The sequence below is a fragment of the Manis pentadactyla genome, chromosome X (genome assembly GCF_030020395.1).
Source record: "Manis pentadactyla isolate mManPen7 chromosome X, mManPen7.hap1, whole genome shotgun sequence".
In the NCBI taxonomy this organism is placed as follows: Eukaryota; Metazoa; Chordata; class Mammalia; order Pholidota; family Manidae; genus Manis; species Manis pentadactyla.
In genome coordinates, this window is record NC_080038.1 from 92,963,127 (window position 1) to 92,982,308 (window position 19,182).

At 36.5% G+C, this 19,182-nt stretch overlaps 1 protein-coding gene across 6 annotated transcripts in view; it reads left to right on the forward strand.

Moving 5' to 3' along the window:
• Nucleotides 1-19,182, forward strand: part of DIAPH2 (diaphanous related formin 2) — a 953,825-nt gene that overhangs the window by 731,960 nt on the left and 202,683 nt on the right. For all 6 annotated transcript variants that reach the window (XM_036919628.2, XM_057495928.1, XM_036919627.2 and 3 more), the window contains one exon: nt 5,944-6,108. In XM_036919628.2, the coding sequence (XP_036775523.2) occupies nt 5,944-6,108 (165 nt within the window). The remainder of the gene's footprint in view (nt 1-5,943; nt 6,109-19,182) is intronic.

Sequence of the window (19,182 nt, forward strand, 5' to 3'; positions counted from 1 at the left end):
ATTTTTAAGAGGGGAAAGACAAGACATATACAGATAAACAAGAGAGACTGTCTGATAGTGATAAGTTCTCAGAATGAAATAAAATAAGCCAGAGTAATGGTGATGGAAGTGAATATTTTAGATTGGGTGCCTGGGGGAAGCCTGACTGAGGAAGTGACATTTGAAATGAGATTGAGTGACCAAGTGGAAAAGAAATGTACTAGGCAGAAAAACAACAAGTGCAAAGGTCCTGAGTTGGGGATGAGGGCTTGGTATTTCCAAGGACAGAAAGAAGGTAGATGTGCCTAGGTGTAGTGCTTAAGTGGGAGAATTAGATAGATTAAGTAGCAAAGCTGGGTAGAAGTCAGATCATGTAGATCCTCATAAACCCTGAGAAGTTTAGATTTTATTCCACGTCTTGTGTGAAATGATTAGAAGGTTTTAAGTAAAGGATTTACATTTGAGCTACCAATAGATGGCACTAAAAGGAATTAAAAATTCAAATAAACATGACAAGTAGGAAGTTGATTATAAAAGTAGTACCTCAGGGGAAAGACTGGAGCTAAATGTATAATTTGGGAGTCATCAATATAGATGGTATTTAAAGTCATGTGAATTGCTGAGATCAGTTAGACAGAATGCAGATAGAGGCCTCAGGACCAAGCCCTCAGGGTATGCTAACATTTTATAGAAGTGGCCAGTGAGAGGGGTAAAAGAAAAAAAAGAAAAATTTTTAAGCATGACAGTGTGTGTCATGGAACAAGAAAAGTGGCCAAATATAGCAGATGCTGCTGAGACATCAAAAGCAGGACAGTTGGGGTGAATGTGGAATTTAGCAACATGAAGGTCATTGTCATTATAAATTATGCACTTCTACCATGTGAATAGAACATTAGACTAGATATTATGTTAGGGACTACCATGATGTCTACTGTAGGGGAGGAAAAATTATTTTCCCTCTATCTTTCTTATTTCCTGGCTGAGATCCCCCTGTACTAAAAGACAAATTAGCAAGAGAAAACCAGACAGAAGTTTATTAATGTATATACCTCATGGATACATGGGAGATGACCACGGAAAAAAAAGTAACTACCAGAGGTAGCTTAAACCATCAGTTTAAATATCATCTTCACCCAAAGACAAAAGAAAGCTGTGAGGGAGGATGCTAGTTATGGGGGTGGTGGGGGTGGGAGAGTTCCATAAACTATTTAAGGTTGTTATGCTGATAGAGATCTGCAACTTCCTCATAGATACACTTGACACCACTGAGTCTCTTTAGAGCCATCCTCTTCCTGGAACAGAGGGAGACACCCTTACAAATGGAGATTTCCCTTTCAAAAGGATAACTTTGATTCATTTCAGAGCTTTTCCTGTGTCTTTGGTTTCTCAATCAGCTCAAAATAATCTATGCAAAGAGGCATATTTTGGGGGTGGCATATTCTCCTACCCTTCACTACATTCTAACTCTAGATTTATTGAGTGCCCTTTATCTAAAGTTTCCACAACTCTAAAATTTTAGTAGTGATATTTTCTGCCTTTTGATAACTTTCTTGCAAAGAATATGGGGCATTATGGAAGGAAAAGTGTATCGTAAATGGTAAAAAAATAAAAGTGTATTGTAAATGGTAAAGTCCTATACAAATTCAAATTGATGATGGTACAAATTATTTGTAATATTCAGTGATAAATTTCCTCAGGGTCTGGATTAAGCTTTAATGATCATTGTATCATTCATAATGCTTAGTATAGTACTAACCAGTAGCTTATATTTAGTGGCTGCTCAAGAAAATAAAGTGATCTAAATGAAATAAAGGTATGCAGAGGAAATTGTTAGGGTACAGTTGTTTATTTTCCTCAGTTGTCCCCACTGCAACGAATAATTGAAGGGCAGAGACACAGTAGTGAAGCAGAATAAAAGTTTTATTTAAAGTTAGCACTTAAAGACAGAGAAAGTGCTGGCCTCCTCAGAGAGGAGGCTTTCTGAAAGGTTGGGGTTCCCTCTTTTAAGGATTTTTCAAAGGGCCAGGGGATGTAGACTTGTTAAGTGGTCTCAAGTTGTTTATCTTTGGTGAGAGATATTAAGTCTCTTCTCTACTATTATCAGTCCTCCAGGTAATTCTGCAAAATTAACAGAAGAAATTTTCTGATCCGGTTCCTCCCCAGGATAGCAGCTTCCCTCTGGGAACATATCAATCAAGACCGCCTGCCTAGCCCCCAAAGTGGGCTGAGTTATTGTCTGTTTGCTAAAGAATAAGTTAGGAATCTTACTTCCTAACTTCTTGGCTTTTAAACTGGAATCTTAGCTTTAAGATGAAATCTTTGCTCTTGTTACTATGCTGTTTATCTCTGGGCTTCTTTCATCATAGGCAGGAAAAGTTAACCATGATGCTTGGCTCCTGTCCTGGTTACAAAAGTACTTGATTAGGGGCTTGAGGAGGAGGAAAAAAACAGCATGTAGGTTAAGTTAAAGATTAAGCTGGGCGTTTTAGCAGGCTAAAGTAAATCTTACACTGGCATGTTCTAATTGGACACAGTGAAGACATGAGCTGTGGTGGGATACTTTTATTTATCTGGGGAATATCTGGACATTCCAAGTGACTCCTGGCCTTTGGAGCTTCAACTGATTAACTCATTAGTCTGTGAGTCTTTTCTGGCTCTCTAGTTTTATCTGGTTAACCCTTTGAGTCCATTCTAGTGGGCTTTACTGGCCTTATTCTCTCTCCACCCTGCTTGTGTCTATTTTCCTGCCTAACAAAATGATGGGTTCTAGTTCTTTTTTACCTGCAGCCTCAAGTAGGATTTGGTGATGTGGTTACACTTATGAAAGATTTCAGTGCTGACTCATGCCCTCTATCCCTTTTACAAAGTAATCACTTTGAAGATAAGGGAAGGGTTTGGAGATTGGGCTGTTTTCCATTTCTTATTTCTAAGATAAACCATTCCCAGAATTTTTTTCAGATTTGTCACTTTGGTATACAGACAGAATTTCTGAAATCAGTTTTTGTTCTAGGAGAGCAAATTTATGAAATTGTGTATCACTCCATGGATATAATTGAGCTGGTGAAAAATTGTTACGATAAATGGGGAACAAACAGATTTTTGCCTTTTTTATCTGCGGCTTTTACTCCATGTTGTACAGATATTGAGCCTTTTGAAATATATAAACAGTTTAGTACTTTGCCTTGCCAACAGAGTACCAGTAAGTAATGTTTGCAAAGTGAGTCTGTTTAATTTAGGGAAGAGAGACTAGAAAACAGAAATCTCACTTTCATTCTTCTCTCACAAATGAACAAGTATTGCCTTATTTCTGCAACTCTTAAACAGGGTGTTTAACACTTTCTTAAAAATCAAAAAATGTACGCTGATATTGTCAAAGGTAAAATCAAAACGTGTATGCAGAATTGCAGACAAATCTTTTGTTGGTAAAAAAAAGGTAGAGTAAGTCAGAAATGCCTTGATTTTTTAGGTGTGTTGACATCAAAATGGACTTGAGGTTGAAAGGTTTAATGTAACTTGTTAGCAGGGAAGAGGTGGTGGTGTTGCTAGTGTGAATGCTAATACTTTCATGGCATAAAAAAGAACTTTAGGTAGGGGGGCATGTCACTTTTGAAATCATGTATCCTGTGTCAACTGCAAAGTAATTTTCTAGAAATGTTCTGATTTTCCACATTGACTTCCATTGTAAAACTAGAGCTGTGTTCCTGTGGAAAGTAAATTTGGCCCCAGGTTATAAAACATACTGAAAAATTCAGAAAAATCTTACAAAATCAAGTACTTTAAAACACAATTATCAGTACCTGATAAAATAACACTACCACAAAATATTGATACTATTGTGGATCTTAGAATAGCATACCCCAAACTGTGCTTATTACCCTTCTTTGACAGCTCCAAGCCTGTTATGTTTCCATTTTAAGACATTTTACTTCTGTGATTATTACTGATTTGTAATAGATTTAACTCTGATTTTAAAAGGTGAATTTGGTTTCCTTTATTTTTCATGGTTAAAACCCACTTACCTTTCTCTGAAGTATTCTTATCAATTAACCTTCAAAAGTTATTAGCCATAGAAGAAAGACCAGAAGGAAATGCTCCAAAATGTTCAATAGTCTTGCTTCTGAGCTGATGGAAATTATAGTTTATTTATTTATGTTTTATATTTCTAAGTCACCTCAAGAGATGCTTTTTAGGTATCCTACAATCAGGAAGAAAGTATTATAATTTCTTTTTGTAGGTATAAATTTATATATAATGAAATATCTTTATTACACATGTTTGTATATTTGGTTCATTTTATGCTTTGGTAGTGTTGGGCAATCCAGCTGGGGATATTTCCCTGTGCAGTAGGTGAGAACTCAACCCAAAGGAGGGTTCTTGACTCTGAGTGAGAAAGAATTCACGAGCAGGTAGAGCGGGTACAAGGAAAGAGTAGTTTAATAAAGCAAAGTACAAACTCAAGGAGGGAGTGCCGGTGTGCTCCAGACAGGAACACCATGGTGGGGTTCGAGTTGGGTGGTTTTATAACTGGAGTTAAAGCAGGGGTCAGAATATTCATCAGGATAGGTGGGGTTTTCTCCGTTCAGGGAGGGAATTTACAGGAAATGGTGAGATGCCTTATTTTGTCCTTAGAGAATCTGCCTCAAAACTGTCATGTGCTAAAGGGTGTGACTTTTAGTATGCTAATGAGTGTATAATGTATTTTGAGGTGAAATCTGGGTCCATGTCTCCTTCATGTTGGAACCTATCAGTCTTGGCAGTTCTGTTACCTATCTCTGACTCCCGAGATCCCCGACAGCAGTTTACATGGAGTATTAGAATATAACAAGCATCCAACCAAATGTAAATACCAGCCAAAGTCCCCAACACCCTACCTGCTCGAGTCTGGCTATCCACCTACTGTGACAGTAGTTGCTGTTGTTCTTATTTTCTTGACAAAATTTTTAAAACAACAATATAACTAGTTTCTGAATAAATTCCTTTTCTAGAGCATACTATTCAAAGTGTAGTCCTGGACTGGAAAACTCAGCATCACCTAGGAATTTGCTAAGAATTATACTCCTCAGGCCCCTGGGCTCAGGCTCTGTAAACAGCAGTCTGGGTTTTAACAGGCAGAATCTCTCTCTCCCTTTTTCCTTCCTCCCTTTGTCTCTATATCTCTCCTTCCTCCTTGGGTTTTATATAATATATGTATACACATACACACACATATGTATTATAACCTACATATAGAATTCACTATATCTGTATCTATATAGAATATGCATACAAAAAAAAGGAATATATAGGCTTTCTTCCCTAAGTTTTTTGTTACTGTCTGTTTCTACCCCACTTTGTTCATAAAAAGATAGGAGGCGGTTTTCTGGTATTCATACTTCTGGGCTTTCATTTAGCAAACATGTTCCGCATGGTTATACCTTAAATACTTCTGTCTAATTTATAACAACTTGAGGGAGTCATTATATTGGTTAGTGGGATCAAGTTGTTACAGGCTCAATTATGGCCCCTTCCCCGAATTCATGTGTTGAAGCCCTAACCCCCAGAGCCTCAGAAGGTGACTGTGTTTTGGAGCTAGGACTTTTAAGGAGGTAAGTTAAAATGAGGTCCTTAGGGTGAGGCCTAATCCAATATGAGTAGTGTACTCATAAGAAGAGGACATTGGGACACACACAGCACAGACATGCAACCATGTGAAGATACAGCAAGAAGGCAGCCATCTACAAACCAAGGAGAAAGGCCACCAAAGAAACCGAACTTACCAACATACTTGATACTAGATTTCTAGTCTTCAGAATTGTGAGAAAATAAATTTCTGTTATTTAAGCTACCCAGTCTGTCGCATTTTGCCATGGAAACCCTAACAAACTAATACATAAGTATTTACAGAAATGATGGTATATTTCAATCTTAACATCTAGTCATTGCCTTTGAGATATTACTGGGACATTTTCCTTAACAGAAAGCTACAGCTTTACAAAGACTGCCAGAGACCAATATGACAAACTGTCCACTATGCACAAGAACATGGTAAAGCTGTATGAGAATCTTGGAGAGTACTTTATTTTTGATACTAAGACAGTGATCATGGAAGACTTTTTTGGTGATCTCAACAACTTCCGAACTTTGTTTCTGGTGAGTAATACATCTGAAAACTATATTTGTTTCTTTAAATAATCTCTTCTATTGGCATTTTATGTACCTATTGACCATACTGATTTCATGTTAGAGTGCTTTAACAGGAATTGACAAATATTTTATACCTGTGACATGGATAAAAATTGTTGGCTGGCTTAATGTACAAAAGGGACCTAAATGAATTATCTTCAACTTTGGGTATACATAGGAATTTTTCTACTGATATTATATAGAAAATGAGTGAATTGGTACTGTAATGACCTGAGTTTTATACACTGTAATATTATAATTTGACCTAACTTAAAAATTAATATCTAAAATCGTCTTTTACTGAGTACATTAAAATGTTGTGATTTATGAACAAGTTCCTTTCATAGTCTATGTGAGAAACTGATTCTAAATTGGACTATGTAAGTAACCTTGAATACCTAAAGTTCCTTTCCGAATATGGGCTACTGTTTCAAACCATTACTCTTACAGATAATAGTAAATATTAGCATTAACTGGAGGTGGGCAACCATGGTGCCAGTTATGCTGCCAGAGGGGAGCAAAAGCTTTGTTATATAAATTTTGTGGAAATACTTCTCCTCTACATCAAGTGAAGGAGTGGAAGACCACAGATTCTGATTCTGATAGTAGATAGTATGGAAATATATGTACAATAGTTGATATCAAACTAGAAGGTAAAAATTCATATTTTAAAGACAGAATTCTAGGAATTATCTCCAGCAGGAAGATCAATTAGCAAACTAATCCATTGCAGTTTGAGGAATTACCAAACATAGAAATTATATTTCTATCCCCTAAGCAGTCATTTGCTAAATAAGATTCCCTCTCTTAATTAATGTTGTTGCCCCTTGAAATCATTTGATTGTGATGTGACTTCCACAGTCTCCATTTGCTTTCACCACGTAGGACATGTAACCCAGAACACATCCTAGTGTTGTTAATAGAAACTAAACCAAAGACTTTATAATCATTTGTCTTCCTTTTGCTGAGAATATGAGTTTATTTTGGTTTTTGGTCTTTGTCTCAAAATAGATACACATATTTAACTTTTTAGTTCACCAATAAATAGTAAGATGTGTTCTAGTGACAGTGAGTAGTCAAACTTTTCAAAACTTAAAAGTTATAAATATGACATGAATGTATGAATACCATTATGTCTACTTGGATTATTCTCAAAAGGTAAAAAAAAAAAAATGTTGAAAAAGAATGGGGAATAGAAAATATGACTTCAGTTGACTATTGAAAAGATAAATCCAATAAATTATTTTTGTAACATTGGTGTCTACAGGTCAATGGAAATAAATAAATATAATCTATATTGTCAATCTCTCTTAAAAAGTACCTTGTTTTAACAGGGATTGGATTGTAAAAACACTGCCTATCACATTGTGTGCCCCCCCACCTCCCCAGTACTTAGTGTACTGACACAGGGTGGAATTTAGTGTACTGCTTCCATGTTGCAGCATTTCTTTCAGGATAATTCCTAAGTGACAGTCTAGTCATATTACCAGATGCTTAGAAGGCTGGCTAAGTATTATACTTGTGTTATTTCTCAATCATAACTTGTTTTTAAAAATGTAAGGATATCATTCTTAAGAAGACGTAATTCTGTGTCCTGATGCTGTCACTAACAAGCTATGTGACTTTAAGTCATTCATATCGTTTCTAGCTACCTAATTTGTTTGTTTAGTAAAATGAAGGGATTGTACTGCTGGTTTATAAGAATTTATTCTTATTCAGTAGACTACGGGTCATGGTCACAATTTCAGAGGTACAGTCATTATATTGTATGAATCAATAGGATATATTTTTTGTCTACTGGCTTCATTGTGCATGTAGCTTGAGTACAGAGAAATAATTTGTCACCAGTCGTTCTCATTGTAAAGAAGTTGATATTCTGAAGTCCAGTTCTGTGTGCATGTAAGTTAACTTCTTGAAAACTGGCTGAGATTGAGTTTCAGAGCTTTCAGAACAGTTAACCAGTTCCCACACTGCGTCCTGGCTAGCCATTGCCATCTGTCTTACAGAACACTATTGCAAACTTCTACACCACTTCTGTCAACACTACACCACTTTTATCTACAAATTGTTGTCATTTTACTGGCATGAGAACTAAGTGCACAGCTTCTTAGCTATTTTGAACTCGGGCTGTTTGTGGAACCCTTGTGGGCATTGGTTTCCTCATCTATAAAATACAGATAATTCCTGCCATGTCTTCCTTATCTCTATGTGAAAACACCTTGTAGCCTATGCTATGCAGATAGAGAATATTATTCTCTGTTTATCCATTTTATTGTCATTTATTGAGAACCAGCTTGATTTCGGTACTGCTCTAGCCCAGAGATGAGAGGAAGAGAATAGTTTCTATCCACAAATGAAGGGAGACACACAAGTAAATGCAGTATAATTGGATCAGTGCTGCCATAGGACTATATCAAGTGCTACTATAATACAGCGGAGGAACTGCCTAGCCCTGCCAGAGCTGGTCAGAGAAGCCTTCATAGAGAATGTGACATTTGGGCAGAGCGTGGAAAAACCCATACGAGTTTGACAGGCAGACTTTGACAAGCAGGTTTAAGGGTTTTACACCTGACCTATAAGCCGAACACTCCTAAATCAACATCACCAACTTCAGTCAGTCATTTGTGCTTACCATGTTCCTGTTTCATAGTGAGCTTAAAGTGATTTCACTCTCCCAGGGGAGGGAAAAACCCTGAAAGAGACACAAAAATTGTAATCGCCAGAAGTTCCCATTTTCTTAGTGCTTTGTGTGTTTGGCCTCAGGGCTCTTAGCACTAAAAGCATACGGGACTATAGATGGAAGCAATAAAGTACCAGTAGTGCTGAGAAGAAAATAAGAGTTCTGATTCATGTACTACCAAAAATTACTTCCAAATGAGCTCGGAGTTTCATCTTGGGAGATCTCTTGGGCATGTGTAGCATAAACAAATGCACATACCAAAAAACCTTCCTCAGATATCCTCTAAAGGATGGAAGAAATGGAAATAAACAAAAGGGGTTGATATATAGATTAAGACCTTTTTCAATATAATAAAACTCAAATTAATGAAAGCACAATTGGGTAAGCTCTATGAGATGCTGCTCTATTAATTATTCATGTCATTCATATTATGTTTTACTCAACTAATGATATTAAAGATATGCATGATAAATGTCGTATATATTGACATGAAGATACATGTAAATTGGAAACATTTCTATTTTCAGAATTAAGAATCTCTTCCTAGTTAACCTCTCTGAGATCATCAGTTTTAAAAACTCCTTATAAGCAAGATTAATTAATAATTCCTAAATTTAAGTTCAGTATTTCACAGGAGAAAATAAGATTCCATTATATGTCTAAGTGTCATTTTTGCTTATTCTTCTTTATGCTTCAGTTATTCCACTAGTTCAAATAGTTGACTGCACAGTCTTTTTTCTTTCGAGGTATTTTGAATAGAATATTCGTGTGAACATTGTTGAATATTCAAAATCAGTGAACTTTATAGGTTTCACCACCATGCAGTATCTTTTGTAGGCATAAAAATTAGTTTCAGCTGTTGGGAAAGTGTTTGAGGTAAGTATTGTACTTTAATAACTTTCATAGCTCCAAATAAATTATAGAAAATATTTATTTTCTCTTTGCAATCTGTCAGTTTCCTGCTCTTCTGTGTGTTTTTGTTTCATTTTTTAAAGAACAGTGTGTTACCCAGTCAATAAATATTTGTTGTGTGTGTGTCCTCATTCTATATCTTATATACTAGAAATATAGGAGCAAGACTTTATAGGATTATTAGATTCATTGACATACTAAAGAAGAAAATGTTACCATTACTATTGATCATGCTGTATGTAGCAGGTTTTCCCTCAAAAAAATAATTATTCACTGTTGATTTGATAAATAAACTTTAACAATTTTTTTAATTGGGATTTTAACAATTCTTGAACAGCTCTTAGGTGAGTGTTAAAATGACTAAGTGTTAGAAGGCTAAGTGACATCTATCGATCATGGAGTTTACACCGTTTTTCATTCTTATTGCATCTACCTCCTAAATATCTTTTGTATCTGTCCATTTCTCTCCAAGCCCACTGGCACTGTTTTAGTTCTGGGCCTCCACCATTTCTCAGCCGGACTATAATAATGATTTCCTGACTGGTATCTGTGTCTACTTATCTTACTATTTCTAACTTCTAATCTGTTCGCCACATTATAGTCAGAGTAAAATTAAAAACAAAACAAGATAACCTTACTTTCCTGACTTAGAAGTCTTTAATGACTTCCCTGTGGCCTCAGAATAAAATCTAAACTCTTTGAAATTAGTTTACAAAACCAAAAGAACTGTGATCACTTTAAAGGCCAGACCGTCTACCATTAGCTGAATGAGCCATAATCACTTAGCATGAACTCTCCTTCCAGACTGAGAAAAGTATGGAGAGTGAGAGCAGCAGAATAAGACAACAAGAAGTAGAACAGAGAGACACTTTGGGAGCACAGTATCAAAACTAAATGAAGACTCAAGAGGCCAATGTGTGGTTGTCATTATGCCTTAACTGCTCCCATAGCTAGTATGGCATGGGAAGTTGTGACAACAGAGGTCAGTCTTACCTTAATTCTCAGTTAGGAATGTTCTTCCTTCTGTCTTCAGTAATTGTTCTTTTAAAATCTAAACTTGTGTGGAGTTCCTTGCGTAGCCATGTTGGCTATGGGGATACTTGATTTTGAGAAGCTGCCATTTCTCTCAAGCCATCTTCCTCTTTACAAGGCCTCTATCATGTCTCAAACTATAATTGGAGAGCCAAAGTGAGCATCTTCATTTAGTTAGAGTCAAAAGACTAAGCTAATAATATACAAAACATCGTATTCATTCGTTAAAGACTATCTGCCTTTAAAGAGATGAGGATGTATTTTTGCATAAAAAGATTGTGTGTATAATTCCTGATCCAAGGAAACTAAGGTATTTTGACACATTTTTAAACCTTCAATTCACAAACACTTGACATTTAAAGGAAACTTGATCACAGTATTATAAAACTAGTAGACTTATGTAAGAAACCAAATACATTCTTTAACAAAAAAGAGTCTTAATCAGTAATATAAAGTATTTTCTGCAATCCCAGCATGTAAAATCTCTATTAGATGCCTTATGAGTTGATGCATCTTTGCTTTGCCAATAATTCCTCAAGGATGCCCTTAAGAAACTCTTAAATAGTATAGTTCAATGTGTAAGCCAGATGTCTCCAGGTCTCATCACTTGTGAATTCAGGTGGGGGTCACCTTAGTAACAATAGTCCAGATATCCCAGATTATCTCTTGTTCACCCCCACTGACAGAACTCAAGTTCCATGCAGGATCTCCACTCGCACAAGTGCATCTGGAGTCATCTCATGTGGACTCAAAACATGTCATCTGTAGTCACCACTTGACATTTGCCACAAATATTTATTTGAATGCCTACTCTTCTAGGATGATGTGAATCTAGCATTAAACAAAGCAGACAAAGCCCTGCCCTTCCTCTCCCGCTGCAGCACCACCTTCCCATCTGCCAAGTGCCTTTTGCTGGCAAAGCTGCTTGGGGTTGCCGTCAGTGACAATGCCTCCATCTGGGCCAAGGTGGAAGTCTCCTACTGCTCCGGGTTGCCACCGATCTTTGTGGTACTACAGTGATGTTATGCTCAGTTCAGAGCAAGCTGTGATTCAGGCCCCTTCATAAAAATGGTTCCTTTCTCTTCTCTTCTGATCCCTTTCTTCTTGGAGGCTTGAAAACAAATTTTGAGTCCTAGAGATCTGGAGGGGATCTGAAAATCATAAACCCTTCTATTGCAGTCCTTCCTCCCTTTTGTTCAGACATCTAGGCCTGTATCCTCCTTTTTGTAGAAGCCAGAGATAGGAAGTACCAGCATAAATCCTCTCATGCAAATAGAGCCCTAGGTGCCCACCAACTCCCTCTATTTAATCCCACAGACCCAGGTGAGCTCTTTGAGCTCAGCTAGGACCGCCCTGGCTATACAGCTTTAGAATTATTTTGAGATATTGCAACACTTTGAAAATAGGCAATCCATGTAAAATATATGGTAACTCTATTAAGCAGAATGTTTGACCAGAATACCTCATTCCCCAGCTGTGTTGCAGAACAGACTTTAGTATATTATACAAACATCACTGAATTCATCTGTAGAAAAGATATGACCTATCAACTGTTGTATTCTGTTTGTCTACTTTGGGCCAGAAGTAGTTGTCCTATTTTTCTGATATGATTGTCCTTTCTATAAAAAAGTTAAACATTATATCATAAGGAACTAAAAGAAAATGTGCATACATGGTTTAAAGAAAACCTAATTCCCCAACAAGACAAAAGTGTCTACTGGTATAAATGGTTTTTAAATGCATGCACATTTTAGATTAATATTATAAAACTTTAAAATATCATAAATGTTTCTTAAACTATTTCTAAAAGTTGTCAGAATTGTTTATATGGCAGGCTGAATATTTCCCTTTAAAAAACCAACACAGTGTTGTAGTTAATGCTGAAAACGTTAAGAAAATCAGTTCAATACCTACTTCTCTTATTAAAGTCTAGTAAGAACTCAAACCAGGAGACAAAATGCATTATCTTTAGTTCTAGTAACAACAGCCCACATAGAATTTTTCAAGGAAGTGTTTCTCATAAATAAATTATTACTGAATGATGTCCAAACACCAGGAAGTAGGAAAGTTATAAGATAAGCAGTAGGGTACACAAACTGACCTTTTCCTGTGGCCTTGAAATTAGCCAAAGCTATTGATTGCAGTCAAAGCCTGCCAGTGAGAACCTGAGTGGGCAGATCCCAAAGGCTGATGCTCCTGGAACCACCCTCTCAGCTTGATGAGTTTTTCTTCATTCTGCTTCATCCTTATTTGTTTGTCCATTTACTCATCAATCTTTTCTCAGAAAAGACACCCAAGGCAGTAGGAGGCAGGACTCTCTGGCTTCCTTCCAATGGAGCTCCTTTTCCTGATATGCCCGCTCACTTTTTCCCTCCCACTGCCACCCAGTTGCTTTACCAACTGGTGCAGGTCACGTCATCTGAGAAGCACTCCCTAATGCTCCCAATCTGGCCTGCATAACCCTTCTGTGTGCATTCATACCTCCATCCGAGCATATTTTACCCTGTAATATGTCCATCTCCATACCCTCAGTAATCACTGTTATTAGCCTTCAGGGGGTCAAATACAGTGAATGAGTTAATGAAGAAAACAAAGAATGAACCAAACGACCAAAGATGAAAAAAAATACTGGCCCTCCCGAGCTCACGTTCTGATGGAAAAGGGTGGCAAAAGAACAAATACTAATAATGGAACATGATACATATACCCAAAGAGCTTGTGAGCAGAGAGAGAGGCATTTATTCTGTCTGATTTCAGGAAGGCTTCAAAGAGGCAGTGACATAAAACAACAAAGAAACAAGCAAAAACAAAGAGGCAGTGACGAGGAAACGGCCCAGCCATTGTTTCGCTTCTGTATGGCCTTTCACATTTAAAAAATTCCTTTCCTTTTTGTCCTTCCCCATCTTATTTGGTGTTTATGTTTAGTGGCAAACATACATTGTTTTCTAGTTTACCATGCTGCGTTCACAATGAACAAACAGCCATTTCCAGACCAGCAGCGATCAGGCAGTTGTTAGGATCTAAAAGTTATCATCCATCATGTGTAGACAGGCAGTAACCAAGCTTCGGTTTCTTCTTAAGACTGGCAGCTGACCTGAGCAGAGCAATAGGCCGTCAATGCAGATTATCTAGGGCAAAATCAATCGTTTCAAAATCAACGAGTTGTCCAATGTTACTTTACGGCAGTCGTTCTCACCCAGGGGTGATTGTGCCACCCTGGGGATATTTGGCTATATCCAGAGACATTTCTGGTTGTCACAACCAAGGAGAAGGTGCTGTTGGCATTTAGTGGGTGAAGCTGGGGACACTGGTAAACATCCTGCAGTCCACAGGACAGCCCCCCACAGTGAAGAAATACCTGACCCAGAATGTCAGTAGTATTGAGATTAAGAAACCCTACTTCAGGGTTATCTGAGAAAGATTTTTTTTTAAGTCTTAAGTGGAAAACAATAGATGATTCAAATTTAAAAATGTGTACTAATTAAGTTATTAATACATCTTTTTATCACATCAATGTAATTTTAATGAAATTTCAATCAACGCCTTGTACTCTAAGTTTTAGTTTAGTTACTAATATTTCCAATATCTGGGAAGGCTCATACGGCTTATAAAATTTTTATATCATCTATGTAAATTGTAGGAAAAGTGGAAGCAATAAACAAACAAAAAAAAATCAATGGAAATTCTGCTACCCAGAGATAATTAGTATTAATACCTTGGCACATATCCTTCCAGGCATTTCTCTGCATGTGCATATGTTTTTACATTTTGAATGTATTTTCCCTAAAATAATAATAAAAACAAAAAAGTCAAAATTTATGCCCTAAATTTATATTTACTCACAAAATCCTAGCAACTTATGCCTACGTGCATATGACGATCAGCATTTAGTGTTTGGTGCCATTGGTTATGTTTTCAGTTGTGATTCGAAATGTTAATTGTCTCCTTTCGTCATTTCTTTTTCTAAATACCTATCTTTGGTACCATGCTGCCATTGACGATTGGAAGCCACCTGTAAATAAACCAATAGAATCTTTCCTTCTCTTTGCATTTTCTGCCAGTCGGGCCCATTCACACTAGTGTTTCCTAAGTGTTCTGCTATCTCTTGCATGTTTTGATTTTAAGAGCCATCACTTACCTCAATTAGGCTGTCTTTCAGTTTACAAATGCAAATTGTTAATTATGTAAAGATTTGTAATTTAATCACAGAAAGCTTTAAGAAAATATTATTTAAAATCAGAACAAGTGTCCTTCTAAATATGTATCTATGTATTTTTTTCCTCTTGTTTTCTCTCATTCTCCCCTTGAACCATATTTCAAAGTCACAGAATACAGTCTCTTAACCTGTTTCTTTTTTTTTTCTTTAAGATCTGAAACATATTATAATCAAAATGATGAAACAGTTCCTATTTTTGCTCATTATCTGTCTTGGTTTCTTCAAGTGCTTGGTGGCACTATAATCAGAATTTCCTGATATTCCTGATATGGCCTATGCAAATCAGAGATTGCATGGTGTTCCTGAAAAGCCAGGAAATAGACTAGTCATCCATTCAAATCTTGGCTTTTAAAATGTAGATATTCAGTGTCTATTAGTCTTTAAGATCTGGTGAATTCTGTGTTCAAATGAATGGATTACTCAGGATGATGGTTTAGTCATTTTAGTTTTAGTTTTTCAGATTTCATTGATAGTGAACATAAGTTCCATTTACATAAACCGGAGATGGTATAGTTTAGAACCATTTGGTAAATGTCAAATTTGTTTTTGCTCAACTGTCTTTAGTTTAGGAGTACAAAAACAAAAACAAAACTAAAATTTTCTGTGCATTAGAGATACATAAATGCAACAGTGATTAGGAAGAGCAAAACAGATGATTAACGTAAAATGTGGATGAAACAACAAATATAACTATAGTGACATAATCTCTAGATGAAAGTTATGGATTGATGCCTCCCAAAATTAGAAACTTTATTTTGAAGGTTATATTTAGTGTTATAAGTTATCCTTCTTCATCAGATAATATCTGTAAGAAAGTATTTACCCAAGTACTTGCTCCTTAGTTTAAGATACAAGATTTATAAATAAAATCACGTTAAGATCAAGCCTCTTTAATACATCATAATTACGTGGTTCATTCATACTTTATTAAAAGTCTAAAGCATATAATATTTTCATAGAAATATGCTTTTATTACATTTGGGCACTATTTAGGCAAAATATATTTTTAGGTAACCCCTTAGGAAATAGACTTTAATTCATAGGCCAAATTAATATATAACTATTACTGTAACTGCTTGTATGTGTAGATATTGTTGCTCAAGGATTTTGGTAAGTGCTGAAAAATAATTGCTTTTAACTGCTTTTAAACAGACCAGCATGTTTTGGTATTTGCTGTTTTTCATAGTCTGTGAGGATGGTTTTGGCTGCCAAGTAACAAAACACACAATTAAAATTGGCTTAAGAATATAGTTTTATTCTCACATATCACAAGAAATATAGAGGTAAGGCAGTTAGAGAATTGGTTAATTCAGTAGCTTAGTGTTATAACCTAGAACTTGGGATTTTACAGATATTTCTGTTCTGCCATTCTTGGCATGTTGCTTCATGGTTGCAAAATGGCTGCAGTTGTTCCAAGCATCACATGCAAATACAGTGATATATAACAAAGAAGAGTATTGCCTCCTGTTAAGCTTTTTTTTTTTTACCAAAGAGAAAAAATTTTCTGGAAGTCCCTGTACAGGTTCTTTCTTCAAATTCTGTTGTCCAGGATTGGATCATGTGCCTATCTCTAAACTAATCACCATCAGGGAGAATCTTAGACTAATCAGGATTCACCCCTGCAGTGGGGGTAGGGCCCCTTCCCTGGGCTTTTGACTGTGCAGAGTGTGAACAGCCAAACTAATCTAGGGCTCTGGTGGCAAGTAAAAAGGTTGATGTTGGATGAATTAGTGCTGGCAACTAACAGTATCTATCAAACAGATAACACAAAATTACATTGCTCAGCATTGTTTGAATTATCAAATTTTCGTATTGGCAAAATACAAGTGAGTGACATGTATGTGTGAAATGCACACTTGTGTTCATTTAAATAGTTAAAAAAATCTTGGATAACAGAAATGTAAATAGAAAACATTATTCACTTATTTTGAAGTTATTCTTTCCCTGTTTATTTTCTGTGTTAGCTGGAATATACTTATATGAGACAGCTCTGCTTTTCCAGTTTGCTTGTTTACTTCTCACTCATTCATTCATTCAGTAAATATTTATTAAGTGCCTACTAAATTAGAGACACTGTTCTAGGCACTGGCACTGTTTAGTTAATAAAAATCTCTGGTCTCATGGATCTTAATTCGTAATGAGGAAAGTGAGACAAAAAACTATAATTATTATAAAAGTTTATTATGTGTTAGAATATAAAGCTGCTATGGAAAGAAAAATTGTTCCAAATGGAATGGCCACATGACAATCACGAAAGGTTTCAGTATTTAGTTATAGAGTTCCTTGTACAATCAATATTTTAAATTAGTATTTAGATGCTGCCATTACAGATTTTTCCCTGAATATAGGAATCACTGAATTTTCCTGTTTAGAAGAGTTCACTAGTTACAATTAGATGATTTTCATATAGACCCTAACTATTCCGTAGGCTGTGTATCCTTATGTGGTATAGGAAAAATAAAAATGAATTCTGTCCCTCTTGAAAGAAAGTCTTGCCACAGGCTTTTTTATTTCAGTTAAATAATCATAACCTTGTCTTCTGGAAGATGGAGGATTCCCACATAGATCTTTACCTAGAAGTATGGTACATTGCCAACATTTAGACACAGGTCAAATTCAAAACTTTAAAGAGGAAACTCATGAGAAGATATCTGTCCTTTTCCTAATATTGTATCTAAAGCTATGGCTCCTGTCCTTGTTAATTGAGTAAGTTACATCTGTCCTTTTTCAAGGGAAAACAAAGCAAAGCAATACTTCAGACACATACTAATTCAAGCTCAGTGACTACTTCTTCTGCAAGGTAACTCAGATACTTTATTTTGGAAGACAAACATTAACATCCCCCAGGGTATTTCTAGACAGGAAACTCTGGTGAAAGAAGGGAGGTATAGCAAAACATGTAGTGGAGTAAAAGCATATTTTTAGTGCCAAAAATATGAAAATCATAAAGAAGTTACAAAGACATTTAGTTCATCTTGGATTCCTTTTGCCTAGCTCTTTGTTCTCTGCCAGCTGTCAGCTGGTTGATCTGATAAACTAATGAAGTACTAATGTGTCACTCATTCTGTACTACATGTGTGCCCTTTAAATTCAGGACAATACCTTAATCCAGCAGAGCAATTCCACTGTCAAGAACTTCTTGCAGCATGGCTAGCTGATAGAGGAGATGTTTGGAGGAAAGTCGGCCTTTCTTTTACCTCGGAAAGAACATCATGTATGAGGCTGCCAGATCTTCCTGGGCCTAGGATTCTTTTTTTCCCAATCAGGGACATTGTACAACTTACACTGTCTGTTATGGTCTCATAATCCAGCTTCATGATCTTTGTTTTTCAGATTGGCCATCCTCTGTTAATGGCTTCCCCATCATATGATAAGAAATCAGCAATCTATCACTCAGGGGCCAAATCCAGCCTGCCCTCTGCTTTTGCAAATAAAGTTGTATATTGGCACACAGCCAAGCAATTTGTTTATGTATCATCTGTGGCTCCTTTCGCTCTGCACAGGTAGTGATGAAGGCTTGAGCCAGAGTCCATGTGACCACAAGGCTGAAAATATTTACTGTCTGGCCCTTGACAGAAAAAGCTTGGTGACCCTTAATACAGAGTGTGCAAACAAGGGTGTTGAGGTGAAATTCTGGTAGGGAATCATAGAAAACAGATACAGTCTCTTGCGTTTTAACTTTCAAATGCAACATCTCCTTAAGAGGTGGTAGCTTTAGAGACGGTGGGAATTAGGAGTTGTGTTGGAAGAGATGTAGTATCCACTGGGCTGTGGATTTCTGCTTTCCTTTCTGGGTAACATTTACTTCTTATATACTGCCCCTGAGTCAGAAATACTTCACTCATCTTTCATGCCAAGTAGGATGACTGTAGGGGTGCCCCCAGCCTTAGTGTGTGAGACCAAAGTCATGCTCAGCCAATAGTTCTGATCTCACTTATGCATCCCTGGGAACAAAACACTTAGTGCCTATATTAGGTACACAATATAGGTTTCATACTTGATACTTCCCTCTACTCTACCTTATAGTACAATACACATGTAGCATTATCAGTAGAACAACCTTGGTTTTGATTTTCAGTAGAACTATCTCCTCAGTCTATTTCTTTGGATCCCCATCCTTCAGTCTTAAATATGAGCGTTACCAAGGTCCACCCTTGGTCCTATGTAGTTTTTCCTGGGCAATTCCTACCTATTCTCATGT